Source organism: Microtus oregoni, unplaced genomic scaffold, assembly GCF_018167655.1.
Source record: "Microtus oregoni isolate MIOR12 unplaced genomic scaffold, Mior012 000046F_ref0000063, whole genome shotgun sequence".
NCBI classification, from domain to species: domain Eukaryota; kingdom Metazoa; phylum Chordata; class Mammalia; order Rodentia; family Cricetidae; genus Microtus; species Microtus oregoni.
This window is the reverse complement of record NW_024543220.1, coordinates 13,128,330-13,150,858: the sequence shown is the minus strand read 5'-3', so window position 1 is coordinate 13,150,858 and position 22,529 is coordinate 13,128,330. Positions and strand designations below refer to the sequence as shown.

Here is a 22,529-nt window from a genome sequence, read left to right as displayed (position 1 = left end):
TTAAGACACAAACGCCCTCCAGAGGCACAGAAACAGCTCTGAGATCGGCGTTGGGCAGCTCAAAGCTGAGCCGCGATGTGAAGACAGAGGCTCGCCTCGGTCCTGGCCGCTGGGTTTCAGCGTTCTCTTCCGTCCCCTGAGCTGCGTGGTGGGCAGGGCTGGTGGTTGGAGAGAAACTTCTCCAGGAAACCGTTTGTGCCAGAATGGAGAGCAGCTTCTCAGCGGAGACTCTAGGGCCTGTCCTTGCCCAACAGACAAGGCCTCACTGGGCATGGAAGGCAGGTGGGCACAGGGGTGCATGCCTGTAACCTTCAACCCAGGAAGCTCACCAAGAGCTCCAGACCAGCCCCATTTGTGAGTGACACTCTGTCTCAACACCCCTCCCCCACTCCCGAAAGAAAGAAGAAAATGGGAAGAAACCAGAACATTTGTACAAAGCACACGACTCTTGGGGTTTACAATGGCTTCTTAGCTGTTTAAATGAGGCCAGCCAGGAACAGATTGCCAGGCAAACTGCCATTTGTCAGCCCCTACTGAGCTCAGATGGTTTCCCACCTGTCCAGACAGACAAACAGGCTGCCTACAGCTATGGACAGGTGGGTCCCATGGTGCCAGACACTGGGTCATTAGAGCTATGAGACCCAGCAGAAGAGCCACTTAGCAGCCACAGAAAGAGAACACCACCGGGGAAGACACAAAAACAGCAACAGAGGAACCCTGAGCTGGAAGAGCAACCTATACAAGTCTGGAGCTATGACCTTAATACACCTCCTCCCCGGGGTGGGAGTGCCTCCGTGCTGCCTGGGGGTTGCAGAGTCCCAAGGAAGCCAAAACGAGCTCCAGGAACTGCCTTCCTGGAGTTGTACAAAATACAGGCTTGTCCCCTCACTATCTGGCCAAGTAATCATTTAGCTGCAATGTTAACCACATAGTACCAGTTAAACTTGTCTGAGGACATCATCTTCTGCCTTCGTATCTAGTGCCTAGGAACCTCCTGCTATACTGACCTATAAACTCCACCCAAGGCCAGAGAGGAGACTGAAGTCCCTATATTTCATTTTGTAACTGGCTGTGGTGAAATTTGCAACTCATGTACCAGCCTCCTAGGGGTACATATACAAAACTTATCAGGCTCCAGGGGACACATCGTAAGATGCACCAGGCTCCTGGGGGCAAGCCTGTAAGATGCATTGCCTCCTGGGGGGACACATGTAAAATACACCGGGCTCCTTGAAGATACATGCAAGATGCACGGGGCTCTTGGGGAGATGCATGTAAGATGTGCCGGGCTCCTGGAGGGACACATGTCAAACACACCAGGCTCCCAGGGGGACACATGTAGATGCACTGGGCTTCTGGAGGGATGAATGCAAGATGCACCAGGCTCTTGGGAGGACGCCTGTAAGACACACCATGCTCCAGCGGCATACATGTAAGATGTACCAGGCTCCTGGGGGACACATGTAAGATGTACCAGGCTCCTAGGGGGATGCCTGTAAGATGCACCAGGCTCCAGTGGCACACATGTAAGATGCACCAGGCTCTTGGGAGGACGCCTGTAAGACACACCATGCTCCAGTGGCATACATGTAAGATGTACCAGGCTCCTAGGGGAAGCCTGGATGGCATACGAGGCAAATTCCTTGTGGCAGGGCCTCTTACACCTGCACTGATCACCTTGGAGGCCTTTACACCTGATCCACTCACTGAACCACCGTCTTAGTAATTCTGAACCCCTTCCCTTGTCTTAGAACCCTGGAATTTAGGTCTCTGCTTCACTGACCACGTGATAAGTTCATGAAAACTTCTCCTGAGATAGGGATGCAGCAGAACTCACCCGGGGATCCCACCCAGCGGAAAGCATGATGGACCCTAAGGGAGTCTCAAGGACTCAGATTTCCCCATAGCCACAACTCAGAAACATGACGCGCGAGTATTTAAAAGGTGCGGACACAGTCTGAAGGAAAAACAACAAACCAAACAAACCCACAGGAACAGCTGAGGAAAGGCGTGCAGCAGTATGACATGGAGGGGACCGGGAAGGAGACCTAGGTTCCAGGGTCCTCTCTGTGACACGTGAGCACAGGATGGGATTTGAAATTTCTTTTACAGAGAGAAACAAAATAGCTGAATAATGCTGCTGGCTCCTCCCTCCGCCCGCCCGCCACACCACAGCTTGGCCGCATCCTCTATCCTCGTCCTCTCCTGCAGACTAACTCCAAACCTGCTCATTTACCTCCCTGGACCTCTTCATCTCCAGGCCAGCTCTCTGAACAAGGCTGTTTCTCAGCATCTACAACAGAGCCTGGGACACAGCAGGCACTTAACAAACTAGCTTGATGAATAACTGCGAAGAAAAAAAAAACACTAAAAAGATGCCTACTGTGTCTCAGATGCCACTGTTTAGAATTATCCAAGGCAAATTACCATTGCCGAAATCATACCAAACCTTTCCTTCCACAGCCTGGTGCGCTGACGACAAAACTGGAGTCAGGGCGTATATGTCTAGACATGTCCCAGTATGCGGAAGCTGGGCATGATGGTGCAGCCCTCTAACTTCATTGTTGTCATCTGAGGTCAGTGTGGGCTGCATAGTAAGATCTTAAAGTACCGCCCCTCAAAACACGTCAGGAGAAAATGTCTGTGACTCTCGGCTCAGGAATAAAGATCACATCTAAATAGTCTACTCACCAACTTCCCCATGTCACTCGAGTTGGGTTTGTTTTGGTTTGTTTGTTTGCTTTTTTGAGATAGGGTCTCTCTAGGTAGCCCTGCTAGGCTGTCCTGGAACTCGCTTGTTGTAGAATATTATTTTAAGGTGTGTTACTTTTGTTTATGCTGCATTTGTTTAACTCTGTGAAGCTGTGATTCTTTGCCTGTCTAAAACATCTGATGGTCCTAATACAGAGCTGAAAGCCAACAACAAGGCAGGAACAAAGAAAGATAGGTGGAGCTGGCAGGCAGACAGTATAAACAGAAGGAGAAATCTGGGTATATATCCAAAGGATGCTCAATCGTGCCGCAAGGACATGCGCTCAACTATGTTCATAGCAGCTTTGTTTGTCATAGCCAGAACCTGGAAACAACCTAAATGCCCATTGACTGAAAAATGGATAAGGAAAATGTGGTATATTTACACAATGGAGTACTACACAGCAGAAAAAAATAATGACATCTTGAATTTTGCAGGAAAATGGATGGAGCTAGAGAACATTATTTTGAGTGAGGTAACCCAGACACAGAAAGACAGTTATCACATGTACTCACTCATAGGTGGTTTTTAGACATAAAGAAAGCCAGCCTACAAACCACAATCCCAGAGAACGTAGACAACAATGAGGACACTGAGACTTACATAGATCTAATCTACATGGGAAGTAGAAAAAGACAAGATCTCCTGAGTAAATTGGGAGCATGGGGACCTTGAGGGAAGGTTGAAGGGGGAAGGGAGAGGCAGGAAAGGGAGCAGAGAAAAATGTAGAGCTCAATAAATATCAAAAAAAAAAAAAAGATGCAGAGGTACCTGGAAGCAAGAGTGACTTAAGCAGTAAGAACAAAACGCCTCAAACCTAAAACCAACAGAAACTGGGAGGATGAGGGAAGGCTGTGACTCCAGCGTGTGCCAGGAAACGACTTAAATAGACATTCCAGGCTCCGGGCTGTCCCCAGGGGTGGGAGTGCCACATTCTTGTTTTGAGTGGGAGGGCTGTGCTCGGTATAAAGTATGCCTGTTTACATACCAAGGAACAATGCACACTGCAGACCTGCTTCAGTGTCGGTGGAAGCGGAGACCTCTGCTCTTCTCAGGGTTTAAAGGCGACAAGGCCTTTGTGGAGCTGCACCAATCATCTCCCCTCTTGATGACATCATGCTAGCTCTAAGGGACAGCGCTGGAAAAGGGGAAGCCTGGGGACTTGGCCTGGAAGGGTGCTCCTCCTGCCATCCTTTCAGACTGAAGCAGGGCGAGCTCTGTCCGAATGGACATCCCGAAGCAGGAATCACTCTGGGCCCATGGAGAAGGCATATGGAGCACGTTCCTGCCCTTCACCATCTCCCACTTGTTTAATATTTATGACAGCTGATTACAAAACACAAATTTATCACTTAAGCCTTCAGCCAAGTGTTCCCTGACTCAGATAATTATGCTAAGTAGACAAGCAGCCTTCTGTGGTTTTCTCCTTCATAATCCTCGATCCCATTCAAAAGCAGGCATGTGGGGAACCTAGCTCACAGACGTTTGAACCGACACAACCTGACCAGGCGGTTGTCTCTGCTCTTACAGACAGCGTCCACTTCTGAGGGGCCTACACCTGCAGGCTCAACCAACTACAGAGTAAAGAGTTATGGACAATAAGCTGATGCCGATGTTCTACATACACCATTGCTTTCACTGTCTACATCACAGTTAGACAACCGCTCGGCAGTGCTTCACTTTGTTAGGCACCGTAAGAAACCCGGAGATGGCACGAAGCATGCAGCGGTGTGTGAATAGGTTGTAAGTGGCTCCGCCAACTTATGCAAAGGGCTTTACTATCCTTGGGACTTGCTTGGCATGGCAGGGTTGGTTTACAGACACTATGGGGTGGAAGACATTTAATTCTGACATTAACTGCTTCTGCTCCTGCACATGTGACTGTGGGCAGGAGGCGGCTAGGAGTTTATCTAGAGACTCAGACACCACCGAAACTGGTACCTTGGCAAATGGAGCTCTGAGCCTTTCCTAGGGCCAGAGTGGGAAAAGCTGTGAGTTCTGACGACCCCTACCCCCATCTCTCAGCATCCTAAACACTCAAGCACTGCACACAGAAATCAGTTTGCCAGAGCTGTGCCCAGCACAAGCCATCTACACTTGATACAAATAAGGTCCCCACTAGAGAAGGATGTCTCATTCCACTGAGGAGACTTGATAATGGCATTATTGCTGGGCATAGGGGCACACACCTGTAATCCCAGGATCTCACAGGCACAGTCTAGCAGAAGGACTACTGTGAGTTCAAGGCCAGCATGGGCTACTAAATGAGATGCTCAAACAACAACAAAAAGCCAGCATTTATTTATGCAAACAGTGTCAATATTAAGCTTCTTGGTGGAAGGTAGGCTTCAGGGATAGTGACAAGTCACAGTGGGGAACCCATGCTCAAAGGTAGAGGGACTAGAACCTGGACAGAACTGCTACTGCAAAAGGCCCCTCATAGGAATGGTACCTATGGGACACAACCAGCCTAGCTCTCCCTGGGACTGTCAATGTAGAGTATACAGGCAGGTTAACAATGTTGACGGAAGGGAATGGACTTGAAAGGTAGGAGGACGTGTTGGGCACAGCATCTCGGAAGCCCAGCAATGCTAGTGCAGTTACACAAACAACACTGAACCTGCGGGTCCAGGGGACTGAGACAACCTGATGGCAGAGCATTGGACTAGCACGCACGGGTCCTGGGGTAGATTCCTAGCAACATACATACAAGGGCAGGGGACAATATTGACTCCAGCTCCAAATTCTACCTTGTCATGGAAAGGTACCTACAATGTGCAGTTATTGGGTAAGAAAAGTAAATTATAAATTGGTAAACATACAAACCAAATTTGGCTATGTAACAAATATTCACATAGGTCACCTATGTGGGAGGTACATGTGTTTTCCCCCCATCCTTGATACACAGCTTCTCAGTGTACCTGCCAGTGAGCTGCAGGGGTCAGGCTCGAACTTGACTGGAGAACTCAGATAACATCTGGAGTCTGGCATCAGAGGGCCCTCTTAGGCAGAGCTCTTTAGTAAGCAAACTCCATTACTTCTTCATTAGCAAGACTCTGGTAGGACGTAAGAAACAGGCTGGTGTCTTTACTGGATGCTCTGTTGCAGGCTGATCTTCACCAGGCCAGCACTCACAAGTCATCTTGCCCAGGGCACTTCACCAAGGGCTACATCACCAGCAGTAAGCAGCATGACCCCAAACCTCTGAGTTAAGCATGCTGTCAGGCAGAGCACCTCGGCCATCAGCCAACCAGCCCTGCTGGTCACAGTGCATAAGATGCATTCAGTGGACCTGCGGCGGTTGAGTTCTCTCCCATCTTCTCTCGGAAGAGAAGGAGGCTCACAGCCCCTCCAAGACCAAAGGATGTCTGCCTGGCTCCACCAGGCCAGTGTACGCTCCCTCTCTCTGTAGTGGTGGTGGCGAGCCACATGGGAAGAGGGTCACATGAAGGGCTTGAACGCCACTGCCTGCCAGGCACTTGGCCACCACCTGAGGGTCACCCACAAAGAGTGCTGCCTTTCCTAAGGTTGAAACTGTTGGGGACTGCGGACTCTCAGACCCCGAATTTTCTATGACCCTTTGCTGCCAGAGTAAACAGCTTGTTTTCCTGTGCTTGCAGCTGCTCTGAACAACCTATGCTTGCAGGTGCTCTGAGCACGAGACCCTGATCGCAGGGGAGTGGTTTTCAGCAGCGGGCTTGCAGCTGTAGGAGCTAGGGCGTGGCCATAGTCAAGGAAGGCACTATATAAGCAGCCCTGGAACACAATAAAGTTGGCATTCTTGTTTCAAGGATGATCCATGTCTCTGTCTGTGTGTATATATTTCAATCTCCAGGCTCTTGACCAACTCGTGAACCACCGTCCTGTAGTGCAGGCGGTACTACAGGCACAGTATCGTAGTACACAAAGTACAGGTGCTACAGGACCGTAGTACATGCAGTAGTATGGATGGTAGGTACAGAAGACAGTCTAGATTCAGTTGTTTCTCCAAAGCTCCAGGAAGTGATGATATTAGAATCTGCCATGTAGCTACCTCCTTGGGCACGCCAGGAACTGTGTTAGGTACTTCCACATGTCCCTACTTGGGGCTGTTCCACAATAAAGAATAACCCTGAGGGGGGCTGGAGAGATGGCTCAGAGGTTAAGAGCACTGACTGTTCTTCCAGAGGTCCTGAGTTCAATTCCCAGGAACCACATGGTGGCTCACAACCATTTGTACTGAGATCTAGCGCCCTGCTCTGGCGTGCGGGCATACATCAAGGCAGAATGTTGTATACATAATAACTAAATAAATCTTAAAAAAAAAATAATCCTGAGGATGTAGAAAACATGCACGGGATGTGGAGTGGATGGTGGCAATGGCTTTAGAGCCAAATTCACACAGGCCCAAAATGTCTCCACGTTGCACTGTCTTCTAGAAGCGCCAGTCAGACTCACCGTAACTCCTCAGTGCTACGCCACAGCTGCCCTGGACCTTTCTGTCTCCCTCCCAGGCCTCAGGGAGGAGGCGCCTGTGCCCTGTCTTCTTCAGAGCTGCTTCCCCAAGACTGTGGACCCAAAGTTCACCAAGGAGAAGCTAAGCAGGCAGAGGATGCAGTGATGCAGCCTAAGGCCCTGCCTGGGCGGGGACACGCAGTCAGCACCAAGGCCCTCATATGGGACAGCCCACCAGAGGCTTGGGTTCAGGACTAGTCCAGCGAACAACTTCTGAGATTTTTTCAGAGAGAGGAATCCACAAAAACAAGCAAATATGGCTCAAAAGCAATGCTGAGAGGCTGGGGATGTAGCTCAGGGGTACTGAATCTAGCATGTGGGTTCCATCCCCAACACTGCAAAAAAGACTGTCGCTGCACTTCCAAACATGGGTCCGCCCCCCAGCACTGCACAGGTGGTCACAGGACCACATGCTGTGGGTCTGTCCCCAGAACAGCACACGGATGCTGGACTACCCACAGCATGCTCAAATCTTTCCTATTTTCTCGGATTTAAGAGGCAGCAGTGCAGTCTAGCATAGTGGTGCGCATCTACAACCCCAGGACTGCAAGCTCAAGACCAGGCCAGGCTACACACCAGACCAGCAAATCAATCAAACAAACCCGAGAAGCACAGTGGCGCTTCTGAAGCTTCAGGCTTCCTGCAGAAGTCCAGAGCCCAGCATGGTGGCTCACACCAGTGATCCCAGCAGTCAAGCAGTTAAAGGCCGTGGCCAGGAAGCACATCTTAAATTTGAGGCTAGCCTATGCCAAATAGTAGAACCCCATCTTGGAAAAAAGTGTGTGTGTGTGTGTGTGTGTGTGTGTGTGTGTGTGTGTGTGTGAAGGTGGTAACAGCACAAAAACCGTATCACATTATAAAGCAGAGAAACTTTGTGTAGGTCTAAGTGGCCAGCTTCACTCAGGCTAGGCACTGCCATGGTGATCTGCCATGTTCTCAGGAGGAAACACAAGGCAATGCCACACCTGAGTGGACTGTGCTTAGGATGAGGACACCTAGGACAGGGAGCCATGAAGAGGAAGTCAGCCAGCCAAGCCGCCTTCTAGCAGGTCCCGCCATACTACTCTCGCCTCTCTTTGTCTGGTCCCAAGTCTACTCTCTACCATCTTCGTGCCCCTCCATTCACACTCTAGGAACTCAAGGTCCTCCTCTCCTACCTCCAACAAATGATCTGTCCATGTTTTCTCCTCCTGTGCTAGCCTCAGTCTGCTCTGAAGCAAAGGAGTCGTTAGCTCCTTGACTGCAGTCTAGTTCCACTTCTCCATGGTCCTTCTGGAAGCTCCTCTCACACTTGGGCCCTGTCTGCTGACTTTACTGCTCCCTATGTCTCTGACCACTCCTGGGCCATCATCCTAAAGATGTTCTGAGGGACATCTTTTTTTTTTTCCCTCCCTCCCTCCCTTCCTTCCTTCCTTCCTTCCTTCCTTTTCTTTCTTTTCGAGACAGTGTTTCTCTAGCTTTGGAGCCTGTCCTGGAACTTGCTCTGTAGACTAGACTGGCCTCAAACTCACAGAGATCCGCCTGCCTCTGCCTCCCAAGTCCTAGCACCACCCAGCGAGGGACATCTTCTTACACACATACTCTTCAATGTAATCTGGGGCACCCAGGAGCAACCTCACTCAGTGATTTCCCTCTAGAGCCTGGCACCTTTCTGGAACAGGTCCATCAAAGCTTTGACTAAGCAATGAAAAATCATTTGCACAGGGATTCCTGTGTCTGTCTCAACAGTCCCAAGCCTGGTCTTATCTGGAGATAAGGAGCAGAAGGAGTTGCCCTGCCCTGTCCCGGTCCACACTGGGAATGGGATGGGCTTTGGGTTACATAACTTTGCAGCAGGGACACCATCAAGCTGGGTTGGGCATAAGGGCTACAGACTGTTCGCAGGCAGGTGGCAGCTGTACTGCCCCTCCTTTTAGAGAGCTTAATGCATCCCAAGATTGTTCCTGGGAGACAGGCTGAGTCCACTTCAAAAGCAGCTCCGTCCCAGCAAACAGACTGTAAGGCAAGAACATTCCTAGGGTATTTGCCAACCATTCAGACACATGTTCTTCTGCCTAGCAGGGCACTCTAAAAGTCTCTGGGAACTAGTCGGTTCTACCCCCAAATGTTTAGTAACAGTGGTTAAGGAGAACCCTAGGTCTCACATCAGAAATGCTTTCTCTCACCAATCTTTGATTCTTCTAAAGGCTCTGCCTAACCGAGCTGGGAATGTGGGACGGGCTGCGTGCATCTGCTGGGAGAGGCTTCTGGGTTGCAAGAACATGGCAAGAATAGCCAGGAGGAACCCAGAATAGAACATCGTCCCTGGAACCCCTCTCCACAGCTTCTTCCCAGCACTCCCGGCTATCCCCACCTGCTGCCCTGCTAAGCCTGCTCTTCCCTCAGACTCTCCAAGGACACACAGCCAGTGCCAGGGCCCTTCTGAAGTCACTTCGGAGTGAGACGGGCGGAGAGGCTCCAAATGTTTCCAAACACATGTCATTTCTAGGAACTGTCCCTCCCTCAGTTCTGCCCTGCCGGGCCTCCACCCTCAGGTTTAACCATTCAGGGACATTTACTCTGGGACCCGAGCTTCTTGGAGCGTGCCACAGTAACTATCACCAGAGAGACTCTCAGCACAGTGCTCAGGGAAGGGGCAGCCCTGGCACAGATCCTGCTCCCAGAAGCCAGTACACGGGTAGCTGGAATGAGCTACAGCCAGGTCAGCCAGCCCAAATTCTCTGTAACATCACAGCAGCCTTACCTCGTCCCACTCAGAGGCAAACGAAGGTGACTTCTCCAGTCTCTTCTTCCCGAGGCTGCAGTTGGACAAAGACTCGCTGCGACTCCCCATCGTGGTGTCCTCCGTGGGAGAGCAGGTCAGGAGGTCAGAGTCAGACTTTGACAAACTGCGGCTGAGCTTAAGCTCAGCCTTGGGCTTGCTAGTGGGAGGGGCTCGGCTTCTGGCCCCGCTCCTGTCCTCCTCTTCCTCAGCCCCAGCAGGGTGCAGAGCGACTGTGTGAGTCAGAGTCTGGAGGTGTGCTCGGCCGGCTGCCGCACTCAGGCCTGCTGGGAAGCCCACTCTCTTGCTTTGGTCCAGGACGCCGGGCTGTGGGTTTCCAGTGCCTTGCATGCCCGGCTCCTCTAGCTGCATGCTGGCCTCGTGGCAGGCGTCCTGCTGGGGGGACTCTGGGTGGTTCTGGCTGGGGGCAGTAAGCAGCTGGAAAGGGTCCTGCCCCACCTCACACACTGGGGAGGAGCCGTGTAGGAGACCTGAGAACTGCTCCGGGACCTGCCCGTCCTGCCCCTCCACAGAGTCCTGGCTCCGGCTGCCGCTGCTCCGCCTGTGGTCTTGGAGTGGACAAAGAGAAATAAAAAATTAAACGTGGTAAGAATCAACAGAGTTCTTATGCAGCGCGTGATGGCAGAGCAGAGTTCACAACAGAGAGTAAGAGCGAGGCTGGGTAGGCTGAGGGGAGGGAGAGAACAGAAGAGAGGAGGGAGGAAAACAGTTTCATATTGTTCATGTTCAATTTGTACCCAAAGTCAGAGCATTTATGAAATTCCAAACACTGGTCTGATTAATGCTGCCTGGCAGCCATCCCCGTTAGACCTCTGTTAACATTACCGACCAGACCTTGCTATATAAGGCCAGGAGAAGCGCTAACTACAGACAGAAAGGACACACATAAGGACAGAGTAAGGACAGAACGAGGGACAGGGAGCGAGAGTGCGCCAGCGAGAGTGGCTCCTGGGACACTGGATACATTTCCATGAAGGCCAGTGTTATTTAGAGTCACCCGCCCGCCCTTCCTCTGGCAAGCAGCTGCGAGGGGAAAAGGGAGGTCATGATCACAACCTGCAACTTCTGGAATTCCTTAACTGAAAGTGCAAAACAAAACGGAGGGGGAAGTAACTGCTTCCTTTCTCCTCCAGGCCACTCAGATCCACATCCACGCCTCATCCTTCCGCAGGAACAGACTTTCCCCCTTTTTCTCTTTTGGAGAATGTGTGAGCCTCACTCCTGCCAAGGCCTCCCAGCTGCTCGATCATATTTGTTTAAGTTTAACCTTAGCTGATCCACTAGAAAAGGAAACAGTCTAGTTTGTCAAACCAGGAGACAGCTGCTGCTCCCGGGAGACCTCCCTTACACCCTAGAAACCTGACACCGCCAACTACTGCCACACTCTCAGAAAGTTCTGCCATGAAGTCCTGTAAATCAGCGCCGAGTCCCCGTCTCAAGTCAGCGCCTCCCTGAGGCACCCGGTGGGAACTCGGTCCTGTAACAGCTTTTCACCCGCTGAGGCAACACCATGCCCGGCAGTAAACCACATTCCAAAGCACATCGTCCTGCATGCACAGAAGTGGCCCCTATGCCACTTCCATGGCATGGAACCAAAGAATTCCTGATCTGTCCAAACAGCCCGAGAACCGTTCATGGGGCTGGAGCGCCACAGAGCAGAGTGTGTGGTGCCAGTGTTTTCACAGACGAGTAATCTGTGGCCCCAGGCACGGCATACTTTGCCCAGGGTGGTTGGGCAGAGGTTCACCCAGGAGGAAGAACTGGCTCTGTCCTCTCTAGCTGTGTGGTCAGACATCTTGCTGAGACTCTGGCTGAACTATTTGATGCCTAAAAATCCCCCAACCGCCACGACCGTGATGAGAATCCCAGTCCCCACAATCAGAGATGGGACCTGTCCCTTGGATGCTGTACAGTGCTGCCTGGTGCCTCCTTTGCTGCAGAGCGCAGCTCCCACTCCACTCTTTCTTGCTTTTCCACTGGCAGCTGCAAGGTCCTTGAGGAGGCTCAGTATACAACACAAGGAAGGAAGTTGGGGAGAAGGGGTGCAGATGACCAGCGTGTCACATACATGAGGGGCATGCTAAGGTCTCACACTGCTGGTTCTCCTGAGAAAGTCTCTACAGGCCCCAACAACCAGCTCCCTCCAGGTGAGCTCTGGGGAGGTCTGCAGGCAGAGGAGCAGCCAACTCACTCATTACACTGATCACTAATCCATGGGAACTCAGAAGTATGAACTGTGGTGCCTCCCTTCTTTACATCTGACCACTCTGGAGTTCACACCCTCCATTCACTAATCCTATACTCTACAGGGCAGGTCCTGCACTGTGAAAAAGACAACCTGAATGAGTTCTCCAGGTAGAGAAAACAGAGAAGAAGAGTTCCATTCAGTTTAACTGGGGCCTGAGGAAGCTATGACTTCATAGCTGCACACACACTATGACAATGGGCACCAGGCCAAAGCTGCCTGCTGACTATATGTTGAGGCTACAAAGAAGGTTCGGGGTAACAGTGTTTTTCTTGGAGAAGTGGATGGGTCTGCCATCTGTTATCCCTGTTGATATTCAGGAAGGGGCCTGGGTGCAGGACACAGGCCTTTGCTCCTCCGCATCAGCTTCCAGGGTCTTAGGGAACCATTTGTGGGTGGTGAAGGGGCCACAGAAGGAGAACTCCATAGCCCAGCACTGGGAGACTTCTTGGCTCACCGAACCGGTAGGGCTCAAAACCCAAGTCAGAGAAGGTTCTGGCTGCTTACTGGGGGAGCTGACAATGAAGCCCTTGAGACAGCCACTCATTCATGCCAGCCATCAATGAAGAAAGGGAAGCAGATGCCAACAGCAGAGAGATGCCAGGGAAGGCTGTGGGCAGGAGAAGGGAGAGGAGCTTGTGTAGGAAGGAGATCTGTGGAGGGAAGGAACCTCCGCCAGGCACAGAAAGTATGGCCTGCAAATCTGTCACAGGAACTTTAGTGTGTCAGTCTGTCTGACCCCCTCTGTCCCACCTCCCTCTCTGTGTGTGCTGAGACAGTGTCTTACTAGGTAGCCCTGGATGGCTTAGAACTCTATAGCCCAGGTTGGCTGCAAACTCGCCATTCTGCACCTCAGCACTGCCAACTACACTGCATGCCATGATGCGTGGCTGAAATCAGGATCTTAATACGCTAGTGCGTTGTCTGTCCCCCAAAAACTGTACCTAACCTAAACGTGGAGGCTTAAGTGACTTTTCTATTTCCGGAAGAAAACACCATGACCAAGGCAACTAATAGAAGAAACTGGGGCTTACATTCTGAACAGCAAGCATGACACAGAGAGTGAACTAGAAATGGTGTAAACCTTTATTTACACTTCCACTGCTGCCCTAGTGCCACGCCTCCTCCAACAAGGCCACACCTCCTGAGCTTCCCAAATAGTGCTACCAACTGGGGACCAAGTACTCCAACGTCCAAAGCTGTGAAAGACATCTTTTTCAAACCATTCCAGGGCTCAAATCTGTAATTCAATTCTGGATTCTGAGGCAGGAGAACTGCTCTGAATCCAATGTTAGTCAGGCTACATAGCAAGATTCTGTCTCAACAAAAGCAAGAAAGGACATGCTGAAGGCATCTGTGTCCAGCAGTCCCAACAGGCTGCACTGCTCTTGACGGCACACACTTTCTCAAGGAGAAAGGTTCTGACCACGTGACGCAGGCACTACTACAGACTAGGATCCGAAGGAGTCCATTCCAGTCCACAGCAACCCAAGAATAGAACAGATGATGGATAGGCATCAAGAGGTCCAAGTGACCGTCCACCCAGTGACCTTCACTCTTGGGATCTTGCTCAGAACATGAACAGCTGGGATGCATGAGGACACCCTGAGACTCTGGTGTGAGTGTATGACCGCCTCTGTCTCTGCAGCCCCTCGGGTGGAGAAATGGAGTAGTGGGTCTGGACTCTGTGGATCAGGGTTTAAGCCCCAGCTCTGAAACCAATGCTGGGCATTCACAGCCACTTGTTTTCTCTTCTGCAGCTGCTGCAAGGCTGAGCCCGCTCCAGTCTCAAGAAACAACTAACCCATTCCTCCTTAGATTTACCTCACTCCGCCAGCTCCCCAGGGTCCCTCTGCTCATCGTGCTCACTCCTCAAGGTTCCCCCTGCTCAGCACACTGGCTCCCCCAGGTTCCCTTGGTAAACTCTGCTCACCTAGTTGGTTCCTGAGGCTTCCCTCTAGGAATCTCTGCTCTGTGTTCATGGTACTAGAATTCTCAACTACCATGAAGAACTGGCGCCCCTTATTTACACAGAAACTGAACTTTCAAGAAGGTAAATGACCCTGAAGGCCATTGACCAAAAGCAAGCAAGCAAGTGTTCTGATGCAAGCCTCAGCACCTGACAGGGTCAACTTAATTCCTTCTTCCTTCTTTCTGAACGCTTTGATGTCACCATCAGAGCGACTGTCTCTTCTGTTATTTCAAGCCAGCATCTTTACCCACAGCACCTTCTGGAGGACGTGACAGTCTCCCCAGAAGACTGCAAGACAGGTTGTAACTGCTCCATCCTGTCCCGTGTCACCCCTTTGTCTCAGAGGAGCCCTGCACCACTAGGATGTAGCAACAGCCCTCTGATGACCCGACACTTTCTAGTCCTCCTATCCTGGAGTCACTGCACACAGTGCTAATGGTAACCACATGATCCTTTTCCTCTGCTTCCTTGACCTGCCATTCTTAGAGTTCCTGCCACCCGGGATAAAGGCTGTGGTTGCTGCTTGGGACAGCTTCACTCCGCTGTCTGTGTTGGTGTGAAACTTGTGACCTCTTGTCTTGCTCACCTGCACATCAGGTTTTAAGGCTATTCGAGTCACACGCTCAATGTTTAGGGACTATCTTTAAAATGCCTTCCCATGCTAATGACTTGAAAGTGAACAGTCAAAAAGGAAGCAACAGGTCCCAGGTCTGTGGAAACACAGACTTCCACCCAGCAGCCCTGTGCTCGTGTCTTAGAGATCATTCAGTTTGCTGCTTCCCATTCTTTCCTCTCCAGCTCGCGCCTTCTAACCTCAGCCTCTCTCCTAATCTTCAGAAGCCGTCTCTGGTGCTCCAGGCATTGCCCACACAGATGTTCTCCCTCAATCACGGCCTTCCCAATCCCCATCCGCACTGGTTACATAACACTTTCTCAGCCAGGCTAGAAACCTCAGAACCTCCCTCAGCACCCACACTTGGCGGCACCCTCCTGTCATCCTACCCCTGAAACCTTATCCCACCCTCCCCCCCCCCCCCACAACTTCCTTCTGTCCCTCTAGGATAGGTTCTAGTTACCCTCCGAGATTCATGCCGGTTCCTGGCTGCAAGCTATTCCTGCACCAGCCTTTCCCGAGCCAAGACTCCAGAGCTCTGTCCTTTTAAAGAGCGGCTCCTATGCTGTCACCCACTCCTAGAGTTTCAACAGTACCGCTCTGTCTCTGGAAGAAAGACTGACATTTGAGATCCAACACTCTATGACAAGTTCTCTTTGTTCCAGCCAAACTGCAAGTGCTGGCTGTGCTCCAGGCAATTCTCCACCTCCCCCCACCCCCACCCCTGCCATGAGCCACGCCCCTGCCTGGAACCTCTGGTCAGCTCCCTCCCCAGTCTCGCCTATTGAGCTGAAGTCTCTATTTCTGGGCTTGGCTCAGACCTTCTCTTCATAAAGCTATCTCTGATCTCTTACGTGGACACAGTTTGTCTCACTTTTTCTTTGTACCACTTTCATATGAATTTAACATATTCTGCCCCTTTCCACTATTTTCTGTATTGACCACACATGTCCATGTATGTATATATAACTGTCAAAACACTCTGTGGAAGAGAATACAAGAAAATCACAAGGCTTATTTGATCAGAGGGAAAAGAACTACTCTAACCCCAAAGCAGCAAGAGTGCAAGGGAGCTGGTCCCAGCCTGGCTGGGTCAGGAGGCTACGTCAGGGGCTGAGGAGACTCAACTGCCACGCTGTTGACACGCTCAGGCATGCACACTTCCCACACTTCGGCCATGAAAAGCCAGCCTGGACTTTCAAGTAAAGATAGGGACTGAACACTGGCACTGTTTTCTTTCTGAATTCTGACTTAGCCAATAGCAGTGATGCCAAGCTGAGAATGGGAGAGACCAGGCTGCTGGAGTCACCAAGGCTCACGTTTGGGAGCAGAGGGAGACCTGCACCTGGAAACCCTTAGAATTCAGACAGCACACGTGCGCCCCTGCCTGCAGATCAGCCACCGCTGCCCATGCTAAACCTCCACTTCACAGACCAGCGCTGGATCCCCTGGCTGCTTTCCCATGTGCTATCAAACCCATAGCGACAGCCTAGGAAAGCTGTCGTGCAATTCTGAGTGGTCACAGGCCTGGGATGCCAGTGCACAGAGTCAAACATTAACGGGAGCATGGAGTGCTCAACAAACCACAGAGGGACATCCCCACTTGTCAAAAATGTTCATAAATGCCATGTGGGCCTGGTGCTTTAGGAGGACATGCCTTTTCTGCCTCAAGGACCTGCTAACATTTTCTCCTATGGCTGGGTTTTTCCAGGTCCGTGGGTATGAATAACATCTGGTGGAAATTCTCCTGTGCCACAGGCCCAGCATCCCTGCCCTCCAAGACCGAGGGCCCTGAGGTGAGTAGGGATCCTAGGCAGTTCAAATTGCCTCACACACAGTGCCAGGGTGATTGAGCCATTTGTCTGTGTCCCTACTGAGTTTGACTCTGCATCTCCAGACTCCCCCAACTATTCTGCATGCTCCTCCAGGGGTGGTGGCACACTGCTTATTAAATAAGACCTTACAGCTTCTTACAGGCGCTGCATGTCAGGCTGGCTGCAAGCTCCTGACGTCATTCCCACGTGCTGTTTATGATTAGTCCATCACTTTACTCTCCTGCTCCTGCCTTTTCCTCCTTCAGATGAAGTGTGAGAGCTGCATAGGCCGGCGGCTATGCCAAGAGGCAGTGTATGTCCATGCCTTAACCCCACTCTTCCTGCTGCTCTCCCAGCCTTAGTGAACTTCAAACGCCTCCCCTCTCAGGGCCACCACACCACATCATGAGGAAAAGTTTCCGCACCCCAATAAACCTCTCCGCCAACGCAGCAATCCACATGAGACCAAATCAAACCACATTAGAAAAAGTCCAGGTTTAATGGATACAAATGCTCCCAGATGGCTTTCCAGCCTCCCAGAGAGGAGACGGGAAAGGAAGACCGGAAAACCACAGGTGGAGTGGTCTTGAGCATCTTTGAGAGGGGTCATCATTTGGGGGTGCTTTCTCGGGGACAGAGTCTGGACTGAGGCAGCTCCAGGGGAGGGGTCTTGGGGTGGAGCTTCCATCTGAACATTCCAGACTCTTTGGAAATGGATGCGAGGGGCTGGAGTGAAGCTCCCACCAAACAACATGGATTCATAAGAAGCATTTCTTTCCGTTTCCCTTTCTTTCATTTTCTTGTTGTTGAGACAGGGTTTCTCTGTGCAGCCCTGGCTGGCTGGAACCTCACTCTGTAGACCAGGCTGGCCTTGAACTCACAGAGACAAAGGTGTGCACCACCACCTGACACAAGAAGCATTTCTACTACCACTGTTTTATTTTCTTCCTTTTTGAGCTGGGGGGGTGTTCGCTATGTCACACCCGGGATGTTCTTGAATTCCCAGATTTAAAAGACCCTCTGGCCTCTGTCTTCCAAATGATGGAACAACAGTTTGTACCACCTCAGCCAGACGCCATTAATTTTAATGTAAAAAAAAGAAAACTGAAAAACAAAAACATAGGCATCTCAGAAGCTAAGTAGGTAGACTATATATCTTCAGAAGTTAATGCATTTGCCAGTTTTGTTTCCTCAAGCATATGTGTTTGTGTGCCTTTTCACACTGACGTATGTGTGTGCACAAACAGATCATCAGTGCTATTACTGAGGTGTAATCCACGTCTGGGGAGGTTGGGTCTCTCACTGAATCTGGGGGTTCACCCAGGCCAGCTGGAGGGCCCTCCTGTTTCTACCTCCCTGACACTGGGACTAGAGATTCACTTTATTAGCCAGGCACTGGTGGCGTCCAAATCCCAGCACTTGGGAGGCAGAGGCAGGTGGATCTCTGTGAGCTCCAAGCCAGCCTGGTCTACCGAGTGAGTTCCAGGATAGCTATGGCTACACAGAGAAGCCCTGTCTCAAAAAACAAACAAACAAAAACAAAGAACAAAGAATGAAGAAAAAATTCATGTTCATCTCCATGTTTGGCCTCATGCTTGTAAGGCATGTGCTGGCTGACCCAACCTCTACTGCTAATTTTATTTTTTTCTGAAGAATTGTTTTATAATTTAAATGTATGTATCTCTGTGAGTGAATACGCTGTGTGTGTAGGTGCCCAGAAAGATCAGAAGTGGGCACTGGATCCCTGCAGCATGACAAGGTGCTGTGAGCAGTTTGATATGGCGTCAAGGGTGCTCAGAGTTAGAACACTTCTGGAAGAAAGTACAAAAAAGAATGCCCCTGGGGCTAGGAGGATGCCCCGGTTAAGAATGTGCCCCCTGTGTGAGCAGGAGGAGCCGAGTCAGAATCTTAAGCATCCTAAAAAATGCCAAGTGTCGCCGGGCGGTGGTGGCGCACCCTGGTCTACAAGAGCTAGTTCCAGGACAGGCTCCAAAACCACAGAGAAACCCTGACTCGAAAAAACCAAAAAAAAAAAAAAAAAAAAAAAAAACCCCCCAAAAAAAAATGCCAAGTGTGGTATCTGCGGCAGCAGCACTGGCTGAGGGTGGGAGAGCACAGCTGGGGGACCCAACAGCTCAGTGTCAGTCAGTCTAGCCCCATCAGCAGCCCCTTCATCAGGAGACCTTGTTACAAAACATAAGGTAGATAGGGTGTGGTGACACCAGCGTTTAATCCCAGCACCAGTGAGACAGAGGCAGTGGATCTGTGTTCAAGGCCAGCCTGGTGTATGAAGAAGCTTTAGTCAGCCAGAACTACACAGCCACAGTGAGACACCGTCTCAAAGGTAAATAAATAGTGGAAACCACACAGGAAGATACTGGACACCGACCTCGGATCTCTGCACAGACCCACACATGCATACGTACGCAAGATCAGGCATATCCCTCCCCAACGCACGAGCTTATCCATCAAAAAAAGAGCTTCTCTAAAATGAAGCTCCCAAAGGCCATGGTAAGTGTGGTTATACACTGAGAAGAAAGCACATTCGATAAAGAAGTCAGCAGAGTCTGGTGGTGCAGGCCTGTGAGCCTAGTTAGCACCTAGGAAGTTGAGGCAGGGGAATCACTGAGAGTTCAAGGTCAACTTGGGCTATAATAATAAGACCTTATCTAAAAATCTTAGAGAAGAAAAATGTTCAAAACAAATGAATATAAAAATAAAGTAATTCCAATTCGGCCAGGCATGGCGATGCACATACGTAATGACAGCACTGGGAGGCTGAGGCAGGAGAACTGCCATGAGTTTGAGGCCAGTCTGAGCGACACCTTGTCTCAAAAGACAAAAAAAGAACTTATGCCAAAAATACATAAAGATCTCACAATTTGGTTACAGAAAGAGCAGCAGGTATCTGTGGACACTGAGGCCGGGGCACACACAGACGCTCTGCTGGGGAAGGTGGATGTCCCACCTCTCCGAGGATGGCTGAAGCTTAACAGAGCTGATGCTGCGGCCTGGGGACGACAGCATAGCACAGGGGATCCAGAATGGTGTGACATCTGCACATGGCTGAGTGGCTGCCCAATGAGAACCTGCGCCTACATGAAAAATGGTAACATATAGGAGTTTTACCTGAAAATGACTCACTGGCCCTGGGTAGGGAAAGGATAAACTGTGGCACACCTCTATAAAGGAACACAACTTGGCAATGAGGGGGAAGAAATGACGGAAAATACAGGATGGATGGATCTCAGATGCACTGTGCAGGACAGAGGTGCACGCTGAACGACTCCTGCAGTGGGACTCCCCTCTGTGTGCTGTGAATACCATTAGTTAATAAAGAAACTGGCTTGGCCTGATAGGGTTGATAGTGGGAAAAACTAAACTGAATGCTGGGGGAAAGGAGGCAGAGTGAGAAGCCATGTAGCTCCACCAGAGACAGATGTGCTGAAATTTTTCTGGTAGGCCATGACCTCGTGGTGATGCACAGATAAATGGAGATGGGTTAAATTAAGATGTAAGAGTTAGCCAGTAAGAAGCTAGAGCTAATGGGTCAAGCAGTGATTTAGTTAATACAGTGTCTGTGTGACATTTCAGGGCTGAGCAGCCGGGGACCAACCAGCGGCCTCCATTAACAGACTCCGTTTATGTAACCTTCTAGAAAAGAAACGTCGTTGGGACAGACATCAGATGCCCTGTCCCTAAGGCAGGGAGCAAGTGGAAGCAGAGGGACAGAGGAAAACCCTTCACTGTGCGAAGACCGTCCCCTATTTTGTTTTTGGCTGCAGTTACTCACAGACTGTGCACAAACACAGATGCATTTCACTGCACCCAAATCACAACCTTTTAGGGAAGTTCCCAACGGAAACTACACAACACACACAACTACTACGACTATGACCTAAGTTCCTACATCCAGGGGAGGCCTCTGAGCAGGATGGGAGGCAGTGTGCTGGGGTATCTGGCCGAGGTGAAACAGAAGTCACTGATAGAGTCAACAGGAGGCACTAGGCATACATGGCGGAGGACCTCATAGCTGTAAGTATGTGGAGCAGGGACAGGCAGCTTCCCTCCAGACACTGCCCTTCAGTCCGCTGGTGTTCATGCATCCTCCCTCTGCAGGGCTGGAACTTAATTCCAGAATGGATTTTGCTGAAGCAATATAGGTGGGCCACAGTGACAAAGCACTGTAGTTATAGGTGACAGCCCATCATGACCCTAACAAGGAGCATACTGTCCCAAGGTCAGGAATCACGGAGTCCACCCTGCCATCAGCATGGGCCTGAACAACCTAGCTTGCTAGGCTAGTGCCACAGGCTCCAATCAGTCTCCACAGTGGTGCCTGCTGTCTCCCTCCCACAGCTGCACATGTGGGAGTATTGTGTCTCCATCCACCCAAGAGCATGGAGTCTAGGTATTGATGAGAAAAACCATGGGGCCCCAGACTTAAGAACCGTAGCTGCGTGACTCACATCTGCAGCACCCGCCCTCCCACCATCCCTCCCTGTGCTGTGGAGTGAAGCAGGGAATACCTTTAGTCTTTCCGTCTGTGGCCCCCAGCTTCTTGGTCTCTGCTGTGAGCAACAGCTCATATGGGTGCTCGTCCTCTTCCCGGGAGACATCGCTCTGGGTCCTGGGTCTCACAGCCAGGGCCTAAGGAGACAGAAACACCCAGGATCTGTTGGCAGAGACGGGTGGTACACAACAAAGCTCCAATTCCCACAACCTTGCAAGGCAGGCCGAAGCAGGGAAGGGAAGGAGAGTCAGGACCCTGCGGACTCCCAGGAGCTTTTCTGAGCTGACCGTGCGCTATGGCGCATGCCCCAAAGGTTACCACGCCAGAAGCTTGACGTGCAGTGAGGCAGGGATGGGCCCGGTGGGTGGGTGGGTAGGTGGTCCTTAGGACTCCTCTCTGAGTGAAGTACTGGCTTATGCGGCACTACAGCAAAGGGCTGTCATCGCGTGAGCCCGGCACCCCCTGATCTTCCCTCGGGCCCACTGGGACGCAGCTGAAGCCCCTGAACCAGAAGCTAACGGACAGATGGAGCCGCTTTTTGGTAGCCCACCTGAGTCAAATCCTTTTCTTGATAATGTACTTTGACTTGGCAAGAGAAATGCCAAGAATAATTCCTGTATGGGAAATCTCCACAGTATGACTAAACCTTTTTTTTGGCCCATTTTGTCCTTTAAAAAAAAAAAGATAAACTCCAGGCCCCTCTTCTCTGCCTCCCCTACAGTGTCTCTGTGAGAATACTTTCCTAGCAGTTGTTACCTAGAATGCACCGCAACTGCCCTTTCTCCAGGCTTCCTGACATTTCCTCCACCTCCAGAGAAAACAAAACACCCTTGCCACTTAAATGCCCTGTCCTCGTCCTCCCTTTCCTCCTCCTCTGCTGCTGCAGCCCTGGCTAGCCTGGGACTTGCTGGGCACACTAGGCTGATCTTAAACAGGCTGATCCTCTGCCTCCGCCTCCCAAGGCTCAGGATTAAAGGCATGAGCTACCACAGCCAGCTTGTGAGACTATCTTCTTCACAGACGCCCTAAAGCCAGCCTTCTATTGGGGGACTTCAGGTGCCTCCAACCGTCTTGACAGTAGACAACTAGCAATGCAAGTTTCTGTGGGTGAACAGCAGCTCTGTCTACGGAGAAGGTCTTGATTCAAGCAGGTAAGTGCCTCCCACGTGGGAAATGCACCAGCTGCAGGACTCAGGGTAGGTGAGCATCAGGGGGTCCTCAGCTAGTCCTGGCATTAGAGCAAAGTTGGTAAAACCACAGTGCTGGAGACACAGGGAGGGGCTGTAGAGAGCCTCTGCTCATCTGCCCTGGTGCCCATGTGTTTTAAAGACAAGTTAAGAATAA

At 50.9% G+C, this 22,529-nt stretch overlaps 1 protein-coding gene and 1 long non-coding RNA gene across 8 annotated transcripts in view; one reads left to right on the top strand and one right to left on the bottom strand.

The window, feature by feature from the left end:
- Positions 1–22,529, bottom strand: part of Anks1a (ankyrin repeat and sterile alpha motif domain containing 1A) — a 159,939-nt gene that overhangs the window by 52,892 nt on the left and 84,518 nt on the right. For 5 of the 6 annotated variants that reach the window (XM_041634895.1, XM_041634896.1, XM_041634890.1 and 2 more), the window contains 2 exons: positions 21,202–21,322; positions 9,990–10,576 (listed from right to left, as the gene is read on the bottom strand). In XM_041634895.1, the coding sequence (XP_041490829.1) occupies positions 9,990–10,576; positions 21,202–21,322 (708 nt within the window). Of the gene's footprint in view, positions 1–9,989; positions 10,577–15,321; positions 15,344–21,201; positions 21,323–22,529 lie in introns of those variants that run through there. The other variant, XM_041634893.1, reaches the window with a different exon arrangement.
- Positions 10,343–19,696, top strand: LOC121435505. Of its 2 annotated transcripts, none has more exons than XR_005972583.1 (3): positions 10,343–10,613; positions 16,570–16,654; positions 19,565–19,696. It is a non-coding gene; the product is annotated as an uncharacterized LOC121435505 (long non-coding RNA). The 2 variants fall into 2 exon arrangements; XR_005972584.1 differs by lacking the exon at positions 19,565–19,696 and adding an exon at positions 16,939–16,981.